Source organism: Theobroma cacao, chromosome 2 (assembly GCF_053813885.1).
Source record: "Theobroma cacao isolate CCN51 chromosome 2, ASM5381388v1, whole genome shotgun sequence".
Classification (NCBI taxonomy): domain Eukaryota; kingdom Viridiplantae; phylum Streptophyta; class Magnoliopsida; order Malvales; family Malvaceae; genus Theobroma; species Theobroma cacao.
In genome coordinates, this window is record NC_142640.1 from 9,088,412 (window position 1) to 9,112,783 (window position 24,372).

At 36.1% G+C, this 24,372-nt stretch overlaps 2 protein-coding genes across 2 annotated transcripts; one reads left to right on the plus strand and one right to left on the minus strand.

The window, feature by feature from the left end:
* The first annotated feature begins 16,439 nt into the window (after positions 1 to 16,439).
* On the plus strand, positions 16,440 to 17,471 carry UCC1 (uclacyanin 1). The gene is made up of 2 exons (XM_007043290.3): positions 16,440 to 16,691; positions 16,858 to 17,471. Exons 1-2 carry the CDS (start codon positions 16,526 to 16,528, stop codon positions 17,322 to 17,324), a joined length of 633 nt encoding a protein of 210 aa, XP_007043352.3. The 5' UTR covers positions 16,440 to 16,525; the 3' UTR covers positions 17,325 to 17,471.
* Positions 17,472 to 17,658: 187 nt separating this feature from the next.
* On the minus strand, positions 17,659 to 19,621 carry LOC18608535 (transcription factor ILR3-like). The gene is made up of 5 exons (XM_007043291.3): positions 19,342 to 19,621; positions 18,849 to 18,911; positions 18,639 to 18,716; positions 18,395 to 18,557; positions 17,659 to 18,143 (listed from the first exon to the last, which is right to left on the minus strand). Exons 1-5 carry the CDS (start codon positions 19,464 to 19,466, stop codon positions 17,877 to 17,879), a joined length of 696 nt encoding a protein of 231 aa, XP_007043353.3. The 5' UTR covers positions 19,467 to 19,621; the 3' UTR covers positions 17,659 to 17,876.
* Positions 19,622 to 24,372: the final 4,751 nt, after the last annotated feature.

Below are 24,372 nucleotides of genomic sequence, written 5' to 3' on the forward strand. Positions count from 1 at the left end.
GTACTCAATTTTTCATGTTCATCGTGAAGTTAATTAGTGTGTGTAGACACTTAAAAAAATAATAAATAAATAAATAATTTTAAATTGTAATAAAATAAATTAAAATAAAAAATAATATAAAAAAGGGATAATATAAAAAAAAAAAGGATGGTTGGGCGTACAGCTTACTGTCCCTATTTGTGGAAACTCTCAGATCACTGAATTACTGTCGAAGAAAAGGAGAAGGACGATTTGTGGGATGTGTACAGCTTCTTTCCATCTGGATAGTAAGTCACTTTGAATGCAAGGTCGATAAGTTCAAAAAGCCATTTCATCCGCAAACTGCTCCTATCAGAGAATTTTGTGAGAGTGAATGGCCAGAAAATAGGACTAAAGAGCAATGGATCTCTAAACTTCGGGAACTCATGAGTGTGGAAGTGACATGGAGAGCTCCGTGGATGCCGCATCACCCGGTCTTGTACAAATGTGGAAATAAACCTTAGGTACCGTTAATGGGGCCATGAAGAGCAATCAGTTACGCCCCAATTATGGTTAGAAGACAATTTGGGTCAGAGCAGTTTGTGCCGATGACACACCGACTTAATACTTTGGAGTTTGCTTATGGAGAGTCGAGTTTTCTGAAAAAGATTGAGGAGATTGCGTAAGCTTAGAAGAAAATCAGCTGAGTTGATCAAGGGAGGTACACCGATGAAGTGACTATCGAATATCAGATATGGCATGACCAACAAGTTAAGGATGTGGTATATCCGAAAGAAGATGCACTGCGTGGCCCAGTTGATCCAGAACCACGAGACGCTTTGCTCGAAAGCGAGTTGGCTCGAAAGAAGTCCGAAGCTGAAAATGCCAGTTGGAAGCAACGGTATGAAGACCTCCAAAAAGAGTGTTAGAAAATGAAAAAAGAGGTAATTGAACAAAGAAAGAAGGTCCGAAAAATAGAAGGGAAGTATGAGAGCCTGAATGATAAGTTTTCTGCCACAACTAGTGAACTTCAAAGGGAAATACAGGTGAGAGAAAATCGAGGCAATGAACTTCAAACGCACAATGATGGACTAAGAAGACAAGTGCGATTCCAACAAGAGTCCATCCAATTACTAAGACAGGAGTATGAAGAGCTCGAAGGGGTCATGACGACTTATCAACAGGAATATGAACGCCTCAAGCAACAGAGCACCAGAATTCAAGAGTGGGGTGAATCTTACAGACAAGCTTATATAGAGAAACACGACCAGATGGATTACTTGGTTTGGCAAATGAGAGAGGCGGCTTACAAGGCGAGAAGCATGGCTTCGAAGACAGACATATTAAGGAGCCAGATCTTTCCAGTTGGAAAACAAGAGCAACAGTTGATTAAGTATTTAGATGAGGTGTATACCCATTATAATAAGATTGACAAATAGTTCTAGATGGCTTCTGAGTTGTAATCAAAGACAAATATCTTATGCAATGGATGACTTTGTTGTTGGGTGTCATGTGACGAATACTTTTAGTACATAATCATTCATACATGCATAAATCATCATTTCATGACAATAAGTATTTTCATCTAAAAATAAAGATAATGGGTTCACTCATGCATCAAATACGCATTTAATTCATGTTTATGATCAATAATAAGGTTCCAAAATAGCTCGACCACCTAAGCCAAGTGACCAACGTGTTCATAATACGCGTCAGCGAGCAAGGATCATGGAAGAAGAACAAAGAGAGCGAATGGACAGAATGGAAAGAGCTCAGGAAGAAATGAGAGAACAGTTAGCAAAGATGATAGAATTGATGATGAGTTTTAGTAAAGGAAAAAGAGCGATCGAAGAGCCAGCTCCGCCAGAAAACCCACAAGCACAAGACAATGGAAACCAAAGGGATGATCCATCATATCCCCCAGGGTTCACTCCACCACATGCCCAAACCTCTTAAAGGGTCCACCCTCAAGTGATGCCACCCGTTTATTACAATGCACCACCCTCACTGGGCCATCAACCGACTCATGGGCAATTTGGGTCATATTCTGGGTTAAATCCTGCTGAACCAATACACGTCCCAGATTTAGACGATCCAAAAGAGTAAGAGAAACTAAGAAAGGACTCGTCACAAACAGGAGAAAATGAAAAAGACCAGAAAAAGTACGATTTATTGGAAGAGCGTCTTCGTGCTATCGAAAGAGTTGATAGGTTTGGTACCATAGATGCAACCGAGCTATGTTTAGTGCCGGATGTATTGATCCCTGCCAAGTTTAAGGTTCTGAAATTTGAAAAATATGACGAAACAAAATGTCCCATGGCACATATTACCATGTATTGTCGGAAGATGGCTGCACAGTCTCACGATGATAAGTTACTGATCCATTTTTTCCAAGATAGCTTGACTGGGTCAGCTGCTCGATGGTACGTACAGCTAGATCGAAATCGTATTAAGACTTGGAAAGACTTAGCAAGAGCCTTCATAGCCCAATACAAGCATGTGGCTGAATTAACCCCCAATCGGTTGTCATTGCAGACTATGGAAAAGAAGCAAAGCGAGAACTTCAAGGAATATGCCCAAAGGTGGAGTGATACAGCAGCGCAAGTTCAACCACCTTTCACTGATAAGGAGATGACTGTGTTGTTCATAAACACACTCCGAGCTCCATTCTATGAGCGCTTGATCGGTAATGCCACAAAAAACTTTACAGATTTGGTCTTATCAGGAGAAATAATAGAATGAGCTATCAAAAGTGAAAAAATTGAAGGGCATGAAGTTGCCAGCTCAAAGAGAGGGAATACGCCCAAGAAAAAAGAAAGGGATGTACAAGCAGTAGCTCACAACAGCCAACAAGCCCACAACTTTAACCCATATTACCCTTACCCCCCATACCAACCCTTCTATCTGAACATAGGCAACATCACACAAAACCCATATGTGTACCAACCTGCCCCGTAACCAATGTTTCAAACCAATGTTCTTCCATAAACTCCACCACCAAGACTGGTAGCTTCAACCAATAATCCTGGTCATGGTCAAAGAGGACCTAAAACTACCCTAGAAAAACCAAAATTTGATCCTATTCCAGTCCCTTACACTACATTGCTGCCCCAACTCATAGAAAATCGACTCCTTGCTCGAACCCCTTTAGAACCACTCCGACCACCTTTCTCGAAATGGTATGACCCGAATGCGCATTGTGATTACCATTTTGGAATTCAAGGGCACTCCACCGAGAATTGTACTGTTTTAAAACATAAAGTTCAAGCACTCATTAAGGCAGGACTTTTAAATTTTGCCAAAAAAGACAGTTCAAGTCTTGATGGGAACCCTTTACCTAATCATGGAAGACCGACTGTAAATGCCATACATGAAGGTATGATTCGAAGGGTGAAAAAAAGTATTGATGAGATTCAAACGTCAATGGATAAAGTGTTTGAGGCGTTGTCCAAGATAAATGTCATCACTCCAAAACCCATCGACACAAAGGAATTGAGGCATGATCTTGCTTATTCTTGCAAATTTCATATGAGGGTAACTGGGCATTCTATTCAAAATTGTGATAGCTTTCGTAGTAAGTTGCAAGAATTGATGGATTCATCGATAATTGAGTTTTATGAAGAAGCCGAAGGGAAGTTGGTCGGAACCATAAATGAAGACACCCCAGCTGAAGTGGCATCGAGTTCATTCCGGGTGAACAAACCTAAACCTCTCACCATCTTCTATGAGGAAAACAGGAGCCCGATGAATGATACATTTCCTACTATGATCAGAAGTGGTATTACCATCAAAGTCCCCAGCTCGTTCCCTTACAAGAGTGATAAGGCTGTCCCATGGAATTATGAGTGTAATATTTTGGGCACAGCTTCATCCGCCCCCCAAGCATCTTTTGAAGATCTAACTAGAGTAGGGGGTATAACGCGAAGTGGGCGATCTTATTCCCCTGAGATAGTAGAAAGAGTTGAAAAAGGGAAACCTGCACAGGGAGAGAGAGGCCTGAAGAAAGCGGATACCTTTTCCAAGGACCAAGTTGTCGAATCTGTAGTTGCTCCGAACAATGAGGTCAAAAATCCTGTTACCGAGAAAGAAGCGGGTGAATTTCTCAAGTTTATCAAACACAGTGAATATAGCGTGGTAGAACAATTAACCAAGATGCTCGCTCGCATCTCGCTATTGTCCTTACTGTTGAATTTGAAAGCACACAGGAACGCACTGCTCAAAGTCTTGAACCAAGCTTATGTGGCACAAGATATATCAGTAGAAAAATTAGACCACATCGTGGGGAACATTACAGTGGGGAACTTCATTGCCTTTAATGATGAAGAAATACCATCGGGTGGTCAAGGGAGTAACAAAGCTCTGCACATTACTATCAAATGCAAAGACCATGTTGTACCTAGGGTCTTGGTAGACAATGGTTCAGCGTTAAATGTCATGCCTCGCTCTACTTTAACCAAGTTACCAGTAGATGTGTCGTATATGAGAACCAGTCACATGGTTGTAAGGGCCTTCGATGGGACCACAAGGGAGGTGGTAGAGAGCATTGAACTACTGATAAAAATTGGCCCTTGCATTTTTTAGGTCCAATTTCAAGTCATGGACATTGTCCCGTCATACAATTGCTTGTTAGGGCGTCCATGGATTCATATGGCTGGAGCCATACCATCTTCCCTTCATCAAAAAGTTAAGTTCATAGCTAAGGGCCAACTGATAAGTGTATCTGCGGAGGAAGACATACTGGCTATTCAACCATTATCTGTTCCCTATGTAGAGGTGACAGAAGAAGTCCCAGAATGCTCTTTCAGATCTTTTGAATTTGTTAATGCTACTTATGTGGGGGAAAGAAAAGTGATACCGACTCTTCATTTGTCAGTAACAACTAAAATTGGGGTTAAGTAGACAGTGGGTAAAAGATGTCGTGTCAGTTTGGGGTTAGGAAAGAATTTACAAGGAATTAACCGTCTTCTGACTCCAATAAAGAATGAAGAAAGATTTGGTTTGGAGTACAAGCCTACCAAAGAAGAAAGAAGGAAACTGGCAGCTCGAAAGAAGATTAAAAAGATGGCTCAACTTAAGGGAAAGGAAGAAGAATTTGGGGAACAGACAATCCCACACTTATATGAGACTTTTCGCTCTGCAGGTTTCATTCATCTCGAAGCACCAACAAAGGTCAATCAGGTTCTACGGATATTTGATGAGCTATCAATCCATATGATCAGAGATGAAGAACCTAATGAGAAGATCCCTGTGGTGTATCCAGTACGGCCAGAAGATGAGCTACGCAATTGGACAGCCACGGAACTGCCCATCATCTTTAAGTCTTCCAAAATGTAATGAACAATTTTATCTAAATGCCTATACCCAAGGGTGTTAAGAGTAATTTCTTGTTTAAGTAGGGCTTTCTGTTACCTTCATCATTTAAATAAATGATAATGCATGATGTGTTTCATAATTCATCAATCTTTTTGCATATTTCCTTTCATCTATTCTTTTAGCCAATAAATACTTGCCCATACACGCGTCCAACTTTACCTGTTTGCATGTATTTAAATAATGAACACGAAGACAATCTAGACAACAATTTGAATATCGATTTCGAAATGATTTCGAATGTTGATGAATTGAAAAATGAAGAGGAGGTGGACGACTATGGCTTACCCCCTGATTTGTCGAGAATGTTGGAACAGGAGGAAAATGAGATTTTACCTCATCAGGAACTCATAGAAATGATTAACCTCGGGAATGGGGAAGAGAAGAAAGAGGTTAAGATTGACACCTCGCTGTCGTCTGATGAACGGCAGAAGCTAGAAGAACTGCTCCGTGAATATGTGAACGTGTTTGCCTGGTCATATCAGGACATGCCAGGTCTTAATACTGACATTGTTGTCCACAAGTTACCTTTGGGACCAGATTGCAAGCCTATTAAACAGAAGTTGAGAAGGATGAAGCCAGAAATGTTGCTGAAGATTAAAGAAGAAGTAAAAAAGCAATTTGATGCTGGATTTTTAGAGGTGGCTAAGTACCCTGAATGGGTGGCTAATACAGTTCCAGTTCCTAAGAAGGATGGAAAAGTTTGAATGTGCATCGATTATAGGGATTTGAACAGAGCGAGTCCGAAACATAGCTTCCCTTTGCCACATATTGATACTCTTGTGGACAACACAACAAAACATGCTTTGTTCTCATTCATGGATGGCTTTTCTGGTTACAATCAGATTAAGATGGCACCCGAAGATATGGAAAAAACAATGTTTGTAACCATATGGGGAACGTTTTGTTACAAAGTAATGCCATTTGGATTGAAGAATGCAGGCGCCACCTACCAAAAGGCAATGGTAGCTTTGTTCCACGATATCATGCATAAAGAGATAGAGGTATATGTGGATGATATGATTGCAAAATCTCATACAGAAAGGGATCATACTGTCAATCTCAAGAAACTATTCGAGAGATTGCGGAAGTTTCAGCTCAAGTTGAATCCTGCAAAATGCACTTTCGGTGTAACTTCTGAGAAATTGTTGGGGTTCATAGTAAGTGAAAAAGGAATTGAAGTGGACCCGGATAAAATACGAGCTATTCAAGAGCTACCACCTCCCAAAACGCAAAAAGAAGTGAGAGGATTTTTAGGAAGGTTGAATTACATTGCTCGATTTATATCCCAGCTCACCTGCAAATGCGATCCAATCTTCAAGCTGCTTCGAAAACGAGACCCAGGAGAGTGGAATGAAGACTGTCAAATAGCTTTTGATAAAATCAAAGAATATCTCACAAATCCACCGGTACTGGTGCCACCGACAGTTGGAAAACCTCTTATTTTGTATTTGACTGTGAACAAGAATTCTATTGGATGTGTATTGGGACAACATGATGAAATTGGGAAGAAAGAACGGGCTGTATATTATTTGAGCAAGAAATTCATGGAGTATGAGTCCAAATATGCTGCGCTCGAAAAGATGTGTTGTGCGCTAGCATGAACAGCCCAGAGGCTCCGACAATATATGTTGTATCACACAACATGGTTGGTGGCGAAATTAGATCCCATCAAGTATATTTTTGAAAAACCCTGCCTATCTGGAAGAATAGCTCGATGGCAAGTGCTATTGTCTGAGTATGACATTGTGTATGTGTCCCAAAAATCGATCAAAGGGAGCGCCATCGCTGATTTTCTTGCAGATCGAGCTAATGAGGATTATGAATTTGTAAGTTTCGATTTTTCATATGAAGATTTGATGGTCGTCTTGCATATAGAATAGGGTGGTCCCAATGAACTTAATCCATGGAAAGTGTATTTTGATGGAGCATCCAATGCTTTGGGGCACGGAATTGGGACAGTGTTGATTTCTCCAAATGAAAAGTACTATCCAACCACGGCAAGATTGAATTTCAATTGTACTAACAATATGGCGAAGTATGAGGCGTTGGTAATGGGATTACAAGCAGCGATTGAGATGAAGGTTGACGCGATAAATGTTTACGGAGATTCGGCTTTAGTAATATGTCAAATGAGAGGCGAATGGGAAACTAGATATTCTAAACTAGTTCCATATAAAAAGCTAGTTACATAATTAAGCAAACATTTCAAAGAAATCAGCTTCAACCATTTGCCTCGAGAAGAGAATCAGATTGCTGATGCTTTGGCCACCCTCGTAGCGATGTTCAAAATAAAAGAGGCGGCTGATGTACGCCCTTTTGATTTAGAAGTCCGTGAAGTCTCCGCACACTGCTTGAATGTTAAAGAAGAGGTTGATGGTAAGCCGTGGTATCATGATATCATGCAATACATCAAGCACCAGGCATATCCTGAGAATGTCACAGACAATTACAAGCGAACTCTTAGAAGATTAGCAATGGGTTTCTTCCTTAATGGAGAAGTGCTCTACAAAAGGAGTCGAGATCAAATACTCTTGAGATGTGTGGATGTTGCGGAAGCCAACAAAATAATGAAAGAAGTCCACGAAGGAACTTGTGGAGCCCATGCTAATGGGCATATGTTGGCTAGACAAATTATGAGAGCTGGTTATTATTGGTTGACATTGGAATCAAACTGCATAAACTTTGCTCGAAAATGCCACAAGTGTCAAGTATACACTGATAGAATCCATGCTCCACCAGCCCCATTGCACGTTTTCACAGCACCTTGGCCATTTTCAATGTAGGGAATGGATGTGATTGGGCTTATTACACCGAAAGCCTCTAATGGACATCGATTCATATTGGTGGCCATTGATTATTTCACGAAATCGGTAGAAGCAGCTTCCTATGCTAATGTGACACAAAAGGTGGTGTGCAAGTTCATCCAAAAGAAGATCATATGTCGGTATGGGCTGCTGGAAAGGATCATTACTGATAATGCAAGCAATTTGAATGGTGCGATGGTGAAGGAGGTTTGCACTAAATTCAAGATCAAGCATCATAACTCGATAACTTACCGTCCGAAGATGAACGGAGCGGTAGAGGCAGCCAACAAAAATATAAAAAAGATTATCGAAAAGATGACTGAAGTTTATAAAGACTAGCATGAGAAACTTCCTTTTGCCTTGCATGCATATCGAACTTCTGTGCGTACCTCCACCGAGGCAACTCCGTACTAATTAGTATACGGTACAAAAGCAGTTCTACCTGTTGAAGTAGAAATCTCATCATTGAGGGTGTTGATGGAAACAGAATTGGAAGATGCTGAGTGGGTCCGCTCTCGCTACGAGCAATTGAATCTGATTGAGGAGAAAATGCTTGCGGCTATTTGTCATGGCCAGATGTACCAACGAAGGATGATGCGAGCATATGAGAAAAAAGTTCGTCCCAGGCAATTTCGAGAAAGAGAGTTGGTTCTTAAGAGAATACTCCCTAATCAAACTGATTTTCGGGGAAAGTGGATGCCGAATTGGGAAGGGTCATATGTGGTAAATAAGGCTTTTTCAGGAGGAGCTTTAATTTTGGCTGACTTGGATGGGGGAGATCTGCCTAATCCGATAAATGCGGATGCGGTGAAGAAGTACTATGCTTAAAAAAAAAACGGAAGGGGTTCGTGCTGAAAACTCGAAAAGGGCAGCTCGTACCTAAAAGAGGAGGCTCATGCTGAAAACCCGAAAAGGGCTGCTTGAGGCCGAAAAGCAGGAAGTTAGAATGGAATTTGAGGATGTCAGCCTAAAGGGAACACAAGATTGAGGTAGAAATACACCATGAATGGAGTTCCACAATTTCGTAAAGTAGGGGAAGTTAAGGAGTCTGCAACCTACAGATTTGCTCAAAGCATCAATCAAGGACAATTCTTGAAGTCGAATATCAAATTGTTTTCTCTTAGTGGTCTGAGTGTTCATTACTTAAAGATCTAATGTTTGCCCTGTAAATTCTGTTTGCCTTGAACTATTTGATTCTTCATATATGAAATTCTTCTTCGCCTCTTTATTTTAACTCTTTCGTTATTTACCATCCCATGATTCACATAGTGATTGTCATAGAAATGAATGATAATAGGTAAAAGAAATAAACTAATTAAGCAAGAAATTACACTCATTGTTCAGTAAAAGACTTAATGATGAAAAAAGGAATGGCAGAGCCCTGAACCTAAGGCAAAGTCAGATGTCTAAAGAAAGGGTACTTAGGAAAAATCTGGAGTTACCTGAATTCTCTAGGAGGAAAGAAAACAGGCAAAGAAGATCGAAAGTTACATCGAAAAATCGGATGAAGCAAGAGAAGGGTTTTGGAGCCTTAATGAATCATAAACATGAAAGGCATTCTATCATGTCAATCATGCATACATGTCTAGCCATGCACTCGACAAGAATCAAAATTAATTCATGTCCCAAGCTTTGAAGGTCGAAATTCACTCGACCTAAAATGTTGAGATTGTAAAACTTTAATGGAAGGATTTGAGTCTTTTCATTTCATTTTAATCCAATTAAGTTAGCATTAAGGAAATTTTTAAATCGAACCTGTTCTAATATAGGTCGAGCCTAGATTAAGTCTAAGAATTTTAGTTTTGTTTAAATCGAACCTGTTATGAGATAGGTCGAACCTGAATTAAGTTTAGGAATTTCAATTTTTTAAATCGAACCTGTTGTGAGATAGGTCGAGCCTAAATTAAGTTTAGGAATTTTAATTTTTAAATCGAACCTGTTTTGAGATAGGTCGAGACTAGATTAAGCCTAGAAATTTTAATTTTGTTTAAATTGAACCTGTTGTGAGATAGGTCGAGCCTAGATTAAGTCTAGGAATTTCAATTTTTTAAATCGAACCTGTTATGAGATAGGTCGAGCCTAAATTAAGTTTAGGAATTTCATTTTTAAATCGAACCTGTTGTGAGATAGGTCGAACTTAGATCAAGTCTGAGAATTTTAAATCGAACCTGTTGTGAGATAAGTCGAGCCCAGATCAATTTTAGAAATTTCAATTTTGTTTAAATTAAACCTGTTGTGAGATAGGTCGAGCCAAGATTAAGTCTAGGAATTTTATTCGAATTTGTTCCAACATGGGTCAAGCCCAGATCAAGTCTAGAAATTTCATTTTTGTTTAAATCGAACTTATTTTTAGATAAGTCGAGTCTAGATCGATTTGATTAAACCAACTGGCTTCGAGATAAGCCAAATGTGGTGTCTACGTCTTTGCACTATCCTTGATTCTCAAGAATGTACAAAGAGGGGCAACTGTAAACACCTAAAAAAATAATAAATAAATAAATAAATTTAAATTGTAATAAAATAAACTAAAATATAAAATAATATAAAAAAGGGATAATATAACAAAAAAAGGGATGGTTGGGCGCCTTCCCCAACCACCACGCATGATGGGGTTTTGGCCACCAACTCCCTGGTGCCAGAACCCCATCGCCGGGTTATCCAAATTTTTGGACAACCCAGCTTTTTAAGGACTACCTGCAAGATCTAAAAGGAAGGGAGAAAATCAAAAAAAATCTACCACAAGCTACCCAACCACAAGGAACCAAAAAACCAAAAAAAAAACCACAGATCAAAAGTCCTAAATCTACCAGCAGCAAGACCGAGCCACAAAAAAAAGGGAGTTTTGGTTGCCGCCTACGAAGAGAAGATTAGATCTTTGGAGCGTCGGCCATCGGTGGGGGAAAGGATAAACCCGGCTGGGTCACCACCGACCGAGGCAAGGAGTGCCAGATTCGTCGATCTGAAGGGAAGAAGGTTTTGAGGGAGAGAAGGAGGAACGTCCGAGCCGCCGATCAAAGAGAAGAAAAAGGGGGTTGTACGCCGGCACTGGCACCGGGGAGAGGGAAAGTTTTAGAGAGAAGGCAAAGAGAGAGATCGGCTAGAGAGAGAAAAAGAAATTTGAAAATGAATAAAAAAAGCTAAAAAGGGGTTTTTATACTCAGAGGTAAGAGTGCAAAACGACGTCGTTTTAGTGAAGAGGCAGAAGTTGGAAGGTCCAGGCCAAACGACGTCGTTTTAAGCAACTCCACAGGCACCAAACGGTGCGTTTTGAGTTCTGCCTTGTGGGCTTCAAAAGGCAGGCCGAGTGTAGTGGACTTGGGCTCTTGCGGGCCACCGAGTTAGGCTAATTCAAGCCCAGAAAGGTAACCCATCTTCCTTGATTTGGGCTTGTCATTTTCGGCTTATCCAGTTTATTTAATTATTAGGTAAAAATTAAAAAGAAAACTATGGAATGTTTTTAAAATATATAATAGATTTAGTTTACCTCCTTTTTTAAAAAAAATTTAAAAAATAAAAAATATATATAAATAATAACAATAATAATAATAAGTGAATAAAAAATATTTATATTATAAATATATTTAGAGGCTTGCGAATAATAAAATAATAATAATAATTCATGATACAAGTATATAAATAAAAAATTAATTAAAAAAATCATAATATAAATGGAACAATTATTTTAGTATTACCACCTAAAAGGGGCAAAGAGTTGTCTCTTTCGGGTGGGTCACTTAAGTGCGGAGTTCAAAACGGATTTTCACCGAAGCGTCGGGATAAATTCGAATTCTATACTCCTATACCCATTAGTCCGAATAATTGTTGTTTAAAATAGTATAAAGAAATGGTATATAATAATGATAAATAATAATGATAAATATATGAATAAGTCAATAAATTACCTGAAATTATTAAGCATATTAGTATTACCAACTAACTAATTAATAAACATGATCATGTAGATTTCATCATTTTATACTGTCATTGCATGCCACATTTATCTTGCAAATGGTGCGAGAGTCCTGATGATGGGATTTCCCTGAGGAGCTTGTAGAGACGAGTTTTTTCGGGGATATCTCTAGGTGAGGAAAATTTCGAGACTTCACCAAAGCGTTGGGATGGTTTTCGAATGATTTTTCAATAAAAGATTACCGACCCCATTATTTAAAATAAACAAGTAATGGACATCATCCTACGCTTGCATCATGTGCATACGTAAAACCAAATGAAAAACTCAATCTGTCAATTCAATAAAATTTAATTAATAAAGTAGGGATTAAATTAAGAGAAGGCTATATTAAGATAACTTAAGATTAAATGGTACCGTTCGTGGAACGGGCGCCACGGAGGTGCTAATCCTACTCAGTGCGTAACCGCACTCTCGAACCCATCTCTAAAAATGTAGACCAGTTCTCGTTCTTTCGACGAACCTAAAATTAATTTAGGACTTCGTCGATTAGAATCAGATTAATAGGTGACCAATCACACCTATAGAAAAAGATCGGTGGCGACTCCCACACATATTTTAATTTTCACCCGCGTCTGGCGGACGGGTTCCCAGACCCGCACGTTACGACAGTGTGCTAATTGAACGGGCATACATCATGAGAATCTACATCTAGGTTTACATATGTTTGATTCTCCTCCATCTAATATCTATTCTCTTTTATTTGCAGACATTTTAGGTGTTGTTTGGCCTAGAATGATGTAGTGATTTTACTATGACTTTTATTCTCATATATTCAAAAAAAACTCACAACTATTCAAAAAAAATTCAAATAAGTTCTTGTTCTTCTTTGCATTCAATCAAGTTCTTATATTTGTATTTTCAATCAAATAGGTCTTTATGATCAAAGGTTAACTGCTTATCATTAATTAAAATATTACTTAATCAAGTTCTTGTATTTGTATTTTGGGTCAAATAGATTTTTATGATCAAAGATTGACTGCTTGTCATTAATTAAACTATCACTTATCATTTTATATATTATATGAGGTGAAAGGGTGAACATACCAAATTAACTATCATAAGATCAACATGTCTTTTCATCATCATTATCATATTTTAATATGCCATGTAAGTACAAACACCATCATTAATATAAAGGTTTCATTAAATATAATAAAATAAAAAAATTATTTAAATTTTTATAAATAATTTAAGAATTTTTTTTAAGTATCATGCATAATATATACTTAAACTATGATTTTTAGGTTGCACCTGCGTAACATGAAAAGCTAGTAGATTTGATTGCTTCATGATTGGAAAGGAAATGGTGCAGGTAAATATAAAGTTAAATTATGAAATCAGTCCATGTACCATGCAAAAAATATAGATTTAATCTTTGTATAATAATTTATGTTAATTGGGTCTCTATATTTTGTCAATTTGTTAATTTCAGTCCCCAATTCTAATACCATTATATTTGACAGTTAAGTATGTTGATGTGACATTTTAACAAAGTTGACATAGCACTAATAGAGATGACTAGACATAATACTGACATGGCAAAACATTTACTTGGTAAAAAATATTAACTCTCCATGTGAGTTTCATAAAGAAATTAAAAAAAATCCTAAACCTAAATTAAAAAATAAATGAGATTAACAAAAAATGATTAAGAACTTAAAAAAAAACCATTAAGAGAGAAAGAAAACAAAATCTATTGCTAAAGAAGGAGAATCAACTTCATTGATGCTCAATGACATGGAAAACATGAACGATGAAGATGACAACTGGTGGATAGCAATCAAAAAGAGTGCATCTCAGGCTAAGCTTACGCACTTAAGCTAATTCAAGGATTAAAACATATTTTATCTAAATATTCCAATTTTCATCCGATGGGAGACATGCCACAAATGCGAAAATGAGAGAAGGAACCTTATTTTGGGACATTAACTTTGAGAAGGCAACTTGGGAATTCAAATCTTGATTGATGGCCTACCAATTGCCAAATATCCAAACAAGAGTGCCACCTTTGTGATTGCAAGAGATGATGCGGGAATAGGGGTTTGTACAGCTCTACGAGTCTTTAACTTGACAAGCTAAGGTATCAAAAAAATTTTCTTGTATATAAATGCATAAGATAGCTCTCTGAAGAGCTAGAGCCAATAATCTAATAAAGCCAGTGCTAAAAGTTTACCCTACATTGGTAGATAAAATCAGGTGTCCGAGAACATTCAGCTAGTTTTTCAATTTTAGATGGATATAAAAGCGATGTAACTTGTAAGAGTTATCTTCAAACAATAAAAATGTATCTGAAATTTTGATCATTTTTTTAAAAAACGGCTTTTGAATTTAGAATTGAAGGTTGGGAAAATAATGGGTTTTTTTTTTTTTAAAGATTCAACTAGTTTTAAATCGGCAATTTTTATTGAAAATTCATTTGGTTAATACAAAGATTTTAGTGCAATCTCATCTAATTTTTAATTTAGGGTTAAATTGTTTTTTTTTTTAAATTTCTTTGTTAAACTCACATGGGGAGTTAGTAATTTTTTACTAAGTAAACATTTTACAATGTCATCTCTATTAGTGTCATGTGAGTTTGATCAAAATGTCACGTCAATATATTTAATTGTGAAATTTAAAGATATTAGAGATAAAGATTAAAATTAATAAATTGATAAAATATAAAGATTTAATTTACATAAATTATTATATAGAGATTAAATTTATAATTTTTACCTAATACAAAAACTAATTATATAATTTAATCAAATATAAACATCACAAACAATTAAACACGAAAAGGAGAAGGAATACGAAAGAGAGAGAGAGCCTTGAGCGTGGATTGGGCAAATAACAAGAGAAGAAGGAAAGGAAGTGACGAGAGCAGTCATACTCGTTTTTCATCTTTATCCCTTGATAGTCAACTGAAACATAAAGGATAAAGAAATTAGGATTATTCCACTCCAGCTTCTTGTTAACACATAATGGGTATCTCTTTAATGACAAGGTCAACTCTAATGGTTAATCTTGTACAGATTTGGATCCGCGTTATACGCAAGGCGGGCGATGTCCTGCCAGCCCATTACCCTTTCACTTTCCTTTTTCTCTTCAAATTTCGTAATGGTACAACGCATTACTGCATTAGTATTTCCTACTGGACTGGTAATTTAATTTATGAGTTGTACCAATGTTTAGCCTTAAACCCCATTTCCTTGTGTTTGTGTTTATCATTTTAATCAAGTAAAAATCTTGGGGAAGGAGTTTGGACTTGAAACCAAAACTTCATAAAAATGGCCAACACAATGAGTTCAATACCATTTCAGCTGTACTTCATATAATTTTCAATCCTTATTAGTAGGTTTGACTTGGCCAACGACAGTGGCTTCATCTGATGGAAGGTGTTGATTGTCTCATTATTGTTATAAAGGCAATTATGAGAAGATGGTATTGACGAAGAATGCAAGACCAAAGTAATTAGATGAATTACTCTTATAACTTTTCTCAATTCTGTCTTAAAAGAGCATTTTTGAAAATTTTAACTTGCAACCTAGTGAGGAAATATCACTATGATTCCATCCGAGTGAAACTTCCAGCTCTAATTTCCTTTCACTTGTTTCATCTCTTTTCTCCTAAAGGAAAAAAATAATAATAATAATAATAGAACACTTCATTCATCCACGATGCGTGTGGTAGTTGCAACAACTAGGATTCTTCGACATTTCTATAGAAATAAATAACGCAAATTAACAGAAACAAAGCTTCCATTTTCGGGGCAGTTCGAAACCGTTTCTTACTTCATCCACGTCTTTCGGGCATTGTTGGGTTGGGTTTCTGAGGATTAGGTGCGCCTCGAGGAAAGGAAAGAGTCATACCCTTCTTTCACATGGAAGCCACGAATCGCTCTCTCCCTAATCCGACATTTGACTTTTTGGGTCGGGCACTGAGCACGAGAATATATCAAGCTTATCTTATACATCATTATTATTTTTTTTCTCTCGCGGAGTTTCTGTATGTCTGGGTCAAATGATGCGTGCATTGCTGATTGGTCGTTTGCTATGCATAAAGCAATCAACAGCGATTAGTTGACGGCAAAATATTATTAATACAGACAGTAATCGTCCCAAAATCCAAAAGAAAATGGTTAAGTTGGAAGAAGAAAAGGAAATAATTATTTTTTTAAAAAAAAAAAGTAAGAAAAGGAGTTTGGTATCCTTGAAAAACCAAGCTGGCATTGCTAGTCTACATGTTCATTAAACCAACTCCAACAGGTAAATAATAAACTAATCTTCTCTTTCTGAAAATGCATGTTCTTGGTCTTCATCTTGCTTTATATATAGAATTCCTAATTCAAACTAAAACAAATTGATCTTTTCTCCAAGGCCACATTGGATCTGTTTGATACTTCGATTTTATTCAAATTACTTCTTTCACAGCCAGGAAAATGGCAGTGCTGAGGACATTGGTAGGTTTGGCTGCCACAGCCATGCTCATCCAGTTAGCCATGGCGGCAAATTACACAGTTGGAGGTCCAACTGGAAGCTGGGATTCGAGCACTGACCTGCAAACTTGGGTTTCATCGCAAAAATTTGTAGTAGGCGATAATCTCAGTAAGTTGTATGCACATATCAATATAACTATATATTACTATGCTTGTCTCTTTCATGATATCAACACTGGCAAGCATAATTGCTCAAAACATGTTGCTTTATTCCTTTATTTTTTGAACCGTCCGCATCAAGAATGAGTTTAAATTGACATACCTATTATCTGCAGTTTTCCAGTACACTCCAAACCATGATGTGCTTGAAGTTAGAAAGGCAGACTATGACTCCTGCCAGACAAGTAGCCCAATTCAGACGTATAACAATGGCAACACAGTCATATCTCTCTCTTCTCCAGGAAAGCGATACTTCATCTGTGGAACCCCCGGACATTGTAGCCAAGGAATGCAGATTGAAATAGACACCCTAGCAACATCTACACCACCAGCAACATCTCCTTCACCTCCACCATCTGCTTCTCCAGCTCCAGAAACTTCTCCCTCGCCAGCAAAATCCCCAAAGTCAGCTCCTGGCAGTCCATCATCCCCTGATGTTCCTTCAACTGAATCTCCTGGAACCTCTCCTTCTCCCAGTGGCCTTTCACCACCACCATCTCCCTCATCAGCTAACAGAAGCAGTTTCCAGACAAGCCTCACATTGGGATTTGGCCTTGTGCTGATGATGCTTTTGGCCCTCTAAGCCTCTGAAGGTTCTTTTCTTTGAAAGAATCTTCAAATGGTTTTATCTTTTTGAAAATTTTTCTGTTCTCTAGACTCTACTCTGTAACACTCAATTGTCTGGCTTATTTGTGAAATAGAATCTTATACTGCATCATTTTGCAAACAACATTGTTGTTGAGCACAGCTAGGAGCAGTTAAACCCAATTTATGAGTCAATTTATGACGAGAAATAATGACAAACATGGATTTCTATAATTTTCCCAGAAACAACAATATGGGGAAAACATTCCAAAACACATGAAACTGTAGCTCATGGGAAGATAATAAATAAACCACTGTTGCAGACTCATATGTGACTCAGCTAGTTAAAATTTATAAATTATTGTATTTTACATTAGGAGTAGCAGAAATCCACAGAAATTGCTAGTTTCTAGACAGCATGTCCAGCTAATCAACTACTGGACATTCACACATAACATTATAACAACACAGCAAAGACCATAAGAATATAAAGTAAACAAGCAATCATAAAGAGACTGGCAGTAAGAATCAAACCATCATCATCCTTCAATTAAGCAACTGGAGGACGAAGTACATGATCCTGTGATGTGTCTACTGCAGCGGGCGGCATGAATTGCCACATGGCAACACCAGGAAACCCAATGTAAGGCATCAACTTGTTGCCAGCAGCTTGCCCTTGAGAAGCAAATGCAGCTGCCATTGGAGTGGGGTGCGGCAGGAAGCCTGGTCGTGTGCTCATGGCATTAACTTGCTGCTCCAACTTCTCCTTGTCTGCTTTCAGCCTCTGCTTCTCATCACGAAGCTCATTCTTCTCAGCCTGCATGGATTAACATGCCACCAAGCATAGAAAATCACTAACTGCTATACAACCATCTTTATTATTTAGGCGAAAGGAATAATATGCTTAAAAAGAAGCATTTTTCTTAGAAAATGCGCAACAATGACTATCCTTATTCTGCGTAAACGCATAAGAAGAAGCATTTGGGGAATTGAAGTTTATCTTCCAAAATGGTAAGTTAAAAATATTCAATCTGATCTTCTTTTTTTCTTTTGAGGAACAAGCTGTACCTTCAATTCTTTAATTTTTGCTTGCAACTCCTCATTCAATTCTCTCAACTTCTGGGCTTTACTGCGTAACTGATGCACCATTTTTACAGCAACAATTAAAATAGCAACCTTGTCTGCTTTGGGTGGCCTTCCAGGCTCCAAGATGGCACCCAGTTCCAGGAACCTTGAAATTTAACCAACTCTGACGTGAGAAACAAGGCACAAGAACACTGGAGAACATAAAAAATAAAGAAAAGTATCATGCCTATCATTCAGCTTATTCCTGCGCAATTTCTCCCGGCATGCTTTTGATCCAGATGCATAACATGATTCAGACTTCAACCTACAGAGAACATTCATAAGGGAACATGTTTTTACTCTCTTTATCAACAAACATACCAGGAAGGTGTTGTACAACAAGGGCCTTCATATAGTTTGCAATTTCTAGTGGACAAAGACGAAACATGATAATCACCTTTTCCTAGAGGCAACTTCCTTCAAGCTATCTGAGTCAGGAAATGAGCAATCAACTGCAGCACTGAAAAATAAATAGCAGTGGCATGTCAAGAGATATCTTACCATAATATGAAAACAATAACCGCCATTCGTGTTCTCCAAAACATTAATTTTTAGTTAGTACTCATTCTCAGTGCAAATCTTTCACCTTGAATCAACTTACTAGTATTTCATAAGTTAGCAACCAATTACAAAGCAGCACCTTTATACACAAACATTAGGAGAAAAAAATCATTGCTTCAAACTGATAACTATTACTTATAATTTAAAGCTAAAAATAGAAAGAATTATGTCAAACAAAGTAAACAGCAGAATACTAGTAGACTAATATTTTCCACCAAAATTGCACCTCTATAAACTCAACAAACTTGCTGCCATATCTAATTCCCTGACAATTTCAGTACTTTCTATTTTTCATTCTCTTCCTCGGAACCAAACAGAAAATTTCAAACCTTAGATTAGAGCGAGCATCGAGAGTAGTTTGCGGGGGCCACCCATAGCCGGCAGCTGGACGCGGGAAGTCAGGTATGCCGTAGTCAAGAAGCCAATTGGTGTTCTCAGAGGAATCCAGTTCCATGGAAATTTTTGTTTCCTTGCTAGAAAGAGCATCGAATTTGAATGCCGAATTTATACATGGTATGGAAAATAGATACAAAAGAATGTTTTCTCCGTTTGGGAAAGAATTGGAAGAACGGTGAAAAAAAAAAGGAAAGAAAAAAAGCGCAGAGAGATGAGCGTGACATTACTAGAGTAAGCGGTACGTATTTGGTGGGTCCATGAGTTCTGTTTGGCAAGCGGGATAGTGTAATGCGGTTTAATGATATTCTCTCGCTCGACCTTGAATGTTTCTTGATCTTTGATTGTAGTATTATTTTACTCACATAATTTTTTAGAAAGGGTTTGAACTATGATTTTTTTGTTATTTAATTAAATTTTTATATTTTTATTTTATATCAAATAGACATTTAAAATTAATTATTATTAATTAAAATATTACATATTATTTTATATTCATGAGATTTTAAAGTGATGTTAACATATATACTGATTCATCATGTCATATCGCCATTCATTATAACATATCAATAGATTACGTAAGAATCACATGAATATAGAATAACATGTGATATTTTAATATGTAATAGTAAATTAATTATTAATTATATAAATTTATTTGATTTAAAATAAAAATATAATAATTTGATAAAATATAATAAGAGAATAAATATTTATTTGAATTTTTCCGAATTTTTCAAAGGATTTTTAAAATATCATGGCTATTTTATTCTATTAGCTTGCTTGATGCATTTCTATGAGTCTTGCAAAAAATAAAATAAAAATTTCAGAATGTATTTATATGTATATACAGATGTTTTACATATTAAATAATAAAATTAAATTTATTCCAAGTTTAATGCTTATGCTATACTCAATAACATTTGTTTCCTTAAAATTTTCATAAACCTCGTAATTTTTTATACTGCTATTAGTATTCCAATTCTGATTTATAACAAATCTTTGTGATTATATAAATGGTCCGCGTTGGCGCGTCCCTCCTAATTTACAGGGAAAAGGTCATCACAAAACGCACTAGCAATTTCCAAATGAGAGAACTTGCGGAGAGGGTTATCCAATGGCGGACGTTTTCTTGTAAAAAGCGGTATCTTTCATGCTCAACAACAAATTCTTCCAAGCTTCAACTTAATGTCAAATACAAAATGAAAAGGACTTGCATCCAAACACACCGCTAATTAACTATGTCAAACAATACTGACGTCATGGAAAGTTAACCGTTTAATATATATATATCCACAGTCCTCACTGCGTATGAATAGGAATAGCTGGGTGAGTGATGATGACAAGATTCCCTTATTCACCCGCTGTTCCCACTCAATTACGCAAGCCATGATACAATTTCTTCCTAATTAAAAAACAAGATAAGAATCCCCCTGTACCATTGTTTTACACTAACTTAGTCACTGTGATGGGGAAGAAATTATATGCAAAAGAGCAAGTCTAATCAGATTGTGTAGATGCTAAAAATTATATAAACTTATGGCTGGGATCGACCCTCTGTTGCAGGGCTGGCTGCTGTCATAGTCGACTTTCGTTGAATATGATGATGACTAGTGAAAATCTTAGGTAAGCTTAAGCTTTCTTTTCTTTTCTTCTCCTTTTGTTGTTAATGTAATTTGGATTCCATGCAGTTTTCATTACTTTGTCTTCTTATTTCATTCCTGATTAAGTTGTGCAACTTGCTGGAAATATACATCGCCTAACACAATCATGCATCTATAGGTCATTCATACTTATCCTTTTAAGCAATGCTCGAAAGAGATTACAGAACCATATGTAGTCTTCTCTTTATAAAAATTTAATTACAAGGAGTTAGGTTGACATTTTTTTGTTTTTGTTTTTGGTACATATAATACAAGGTTAGATGAGGGAGTTGAATTGTTGATTTAACCTCGATCTCACCTTAAAGAAATACTTTTTCCTTTTATGTTATTCTTGTGTTTCATTTTTGCTTTTGTCATTGAATATAAATAACTAAAGGTTGAATTTTTAAATAATTTAAAATAATTTGATCGATTAGTTAGTATCCCCCCCAACCCCCCCCCCCCCCCCCCCCTGCCCCGGTCTCCATATTTTTTGTTTGTTTTAGCTTTTGTTTCCTAATTGATGGCATACAAATTAAAGGTTTGCCCATGCAGCTCATACATACCTATTTTAGCGAAGCTTAAAGAGAATTGAATATAGGGGCGGATTCATAAATTAATAGTGTCATAATTAAAATAATTAATAGTAATTAAAAATATAAAATATGTTAAAATTTATAATTTAAAAGTTTTAATATTAAATTAAAAAATATATAAATTCAGTTTATTCATTTAATACTTTAAAGTAAAAATATTTATACATGATAACATCAGTAGAAACATTAACAAATACATTTTTTTCAATATATATTATCAAACAATCATTAGTCCACTCGTCACTCATTCAATATAAGATTTTAATTTTTGAAAAAGGAGGATGAAAACTGCAACTAAGTACTAAGAAGAGATAACATTACGATGGGCCTCAAGAGTAAGATGAGGAGGGAGAATAGTTTAAGTTTTGACTTTTTTAATAAAATTTTAAATTATAGAAAATTTTTTTTATCTTATCATGTAATATTTAAATATTACTATATAAATTACATTTTGATAGGTTTACTTTAACTTGAAATATACAAAATTATAAAAAAAATTAATGAATTCCATTAGTATTATTAACTACATAAAACTTAATAAAACTTTAAAAAGTTATATAATGAGTAAAAATTATTATTAAATGAGTGGTGTGACACCACTCTCCTCAAGGTGGGTCCACCTATGACTGAATATAACATCTATGTATCACCAATTATACCATATAATTTCCTTGTTATTGGACTTTAAGCTAAGTCTATGCAAATGCTTTGATTATTGTTATGTAATAAAGTCAAATGATCCTGTTAATTTGGACAAACAGGGGAGTGTTGAGGGTATAAGACTAGACCTCTGCAAGGAAACGATTAATACACTATGAATTACTTTATTCAAAGCTTGTCATTCTATTTGGAACTGAACGTGTCAGATTGAGTGGCGGCGCGTGGAGGTGCGTGTCTGGATCAAACAAGGTCGGTCAGCGCATGGAAGCACCTGAATCTTTCGATGAAGCTCAGGCAATTGTTGACTAGCAAACCAAAATGAGACACGAGACAAGATGGTTGGCGGCGATGATTTTGTGATTTGGTGAACATAGTGATGTGAATTCCATAAAGATTTATCCGTTTGAATATTGGATTTTGAAACAACAGAAGAAAATCCAAACATTGAAGATACAATAAGTTTCTATAAAATTCAAAATGAAATAAATTTTGATATCACGTTAAAAAAGAAATATTTTATATTTTGAATTATGTAAATTGTTAAAATATAAAATTAATTTTATTTATATTTTAATTTTAACTAATTAATAGTACTTTACGTTAAAAAGCTAACTAACCAATTAACGGTATTGTATTTTAATTGTATCATTGAATTTATACAATAATCTTAACAATAAATAATCAAAAATAATTCACAATTTATAAATTAATTGATTCCTATAATACATTGTTTACAAGTTTTAAATTTAATTATAATATATCTCAAAGAAAATTACACTCAGTGAAAATGACAATCACAAAAAAATTATCCAGAGCCATGCATCGTTAGTTTGCTAACCAAAGCAGAAAGGACATACTAATAATCCAAGGAAAAGAACAAGAGTATGGCTTGAAAAAACAAAAAAAAAAACCACTAAGTGGGCGGAAAGCTAATACCTTATCTTTTGCAGGGTTGCTTGCATATATTTGTATAATATAAAAGAAACTGAAAAAGGAAAAAGAAAAAGAGAGAAAGAAAAACAAAATGTGTTGCGTGAAACAAACTCTAGAGTTAATGTTTTGTGTTCTTGCTAAGAAAGAGGCCCACCCCACCCACACTATTTCCTCTAATAAAAAGAAAAAAAAAACAAAGCAAAGAGGGTAGGGCACCTTTCGTATGTCACGAATATCATATTAATAAAAAATAAAATGAATTTTATGTATATAAGTATTAATTTTTTACTATTTATTAAGTATATTTTTTTCATTGAGAATATAAATTCATGATTTATAGATTTACATAAACTCTATTTTCAAAGCTTAAGACTGCATGAGATTCGGGTTAAATTTTGATCCGTGATAAGTGGTATCAAAGTAGACCTAGATTTTCATTGATGTAGACCATCAACCACTTTAGCTGACCTCTTTTAGAGAAAAAGAATCTTTCTATCCAGTTATTAGTTGATGAGAGATACAAGGGTTAAAGTGAATAGAATGTCATGGATCTCACATCAGAAAGTCGAAGTGGGTAGAATGTCATGGATCCTATATCATTAAAAAATGAAATAAATTTTGAGTATATAAATATAAATATTTAACTACTTATTATGTATGTCTTTTGAATTGTGAATCGACCTCATCAACCATATGGGGTTCTAGCCAAGCTTCTATTTCCTTATTATCTAAAAAAAATAGATGGAATTGAATTATTGATCTCACACATAACAGTCTTTAATTTTTTATTTTTCACTTGTACTTATGGATTCATGTGCTGAATTTCCCGCATGAATCCAAATTTCGAGCACACTCACCCATGAGGTGGGTCTAGAGTACCCTATGTGCTGTGATTGTCGGTGGCTCATGTTAATTAGATGCAAAACCAACCCTTAAATTCATGTTGCTGAAATTCTCTGCTGCGTCATGATTTTACCTTTGAATGCGCCCCACATAGACGGGAAGAGTCAAAATGGATTTAAAGCTATCGACTATTTTTCAAAATACAAAGTGAAAAAATTGCTGTTACTCTATAAAGCAGAGATTACTGGTCAAAGTCAAAAGTTCTTTATCAGATCTTTTTGCGACTCATCAC

Excerpts from the sequence above, each read along its gene's own strand:
- UCC1 (XM_007043290.3), top strand. The coding sequence starts at position 16,526 with ATGGCAGTGCTGAGGACATTGGTAGGTTTGGCTGCCACAGCCATGCTC. Across the intron at positions 16,692-16,857 it reads TGTAGTAGGCGATAATCTCA|TTTTCCAGTACACTCCAAAC; the intron begins GTAAGTTGTATG and ends TATTATCTGCAG.
- LOC18608535 (XM_007043291.3), bottom strand. The coding sequence starts at position 19,466 with ATGGAACTGGATTCCTCTGAGAACACCAATTGGCTTCTTGACTACGGC. Across the intron at positions 18,717-18,848 it reads GAAGTTGCCTCTAGGAAAAG|GTTGAAGTCTGAATCATGTT; the intron begins GTGATTATCATG and ends TGTTCTCTGTAG. Across the intron at positions 18,144-18,394 it reads CAAAAATTAAAGAATTGAAG|GCTGAGAAGAATGAGCTTCG; the intron begins GTACAGCTTGTT and ends TAATCCATGCAG.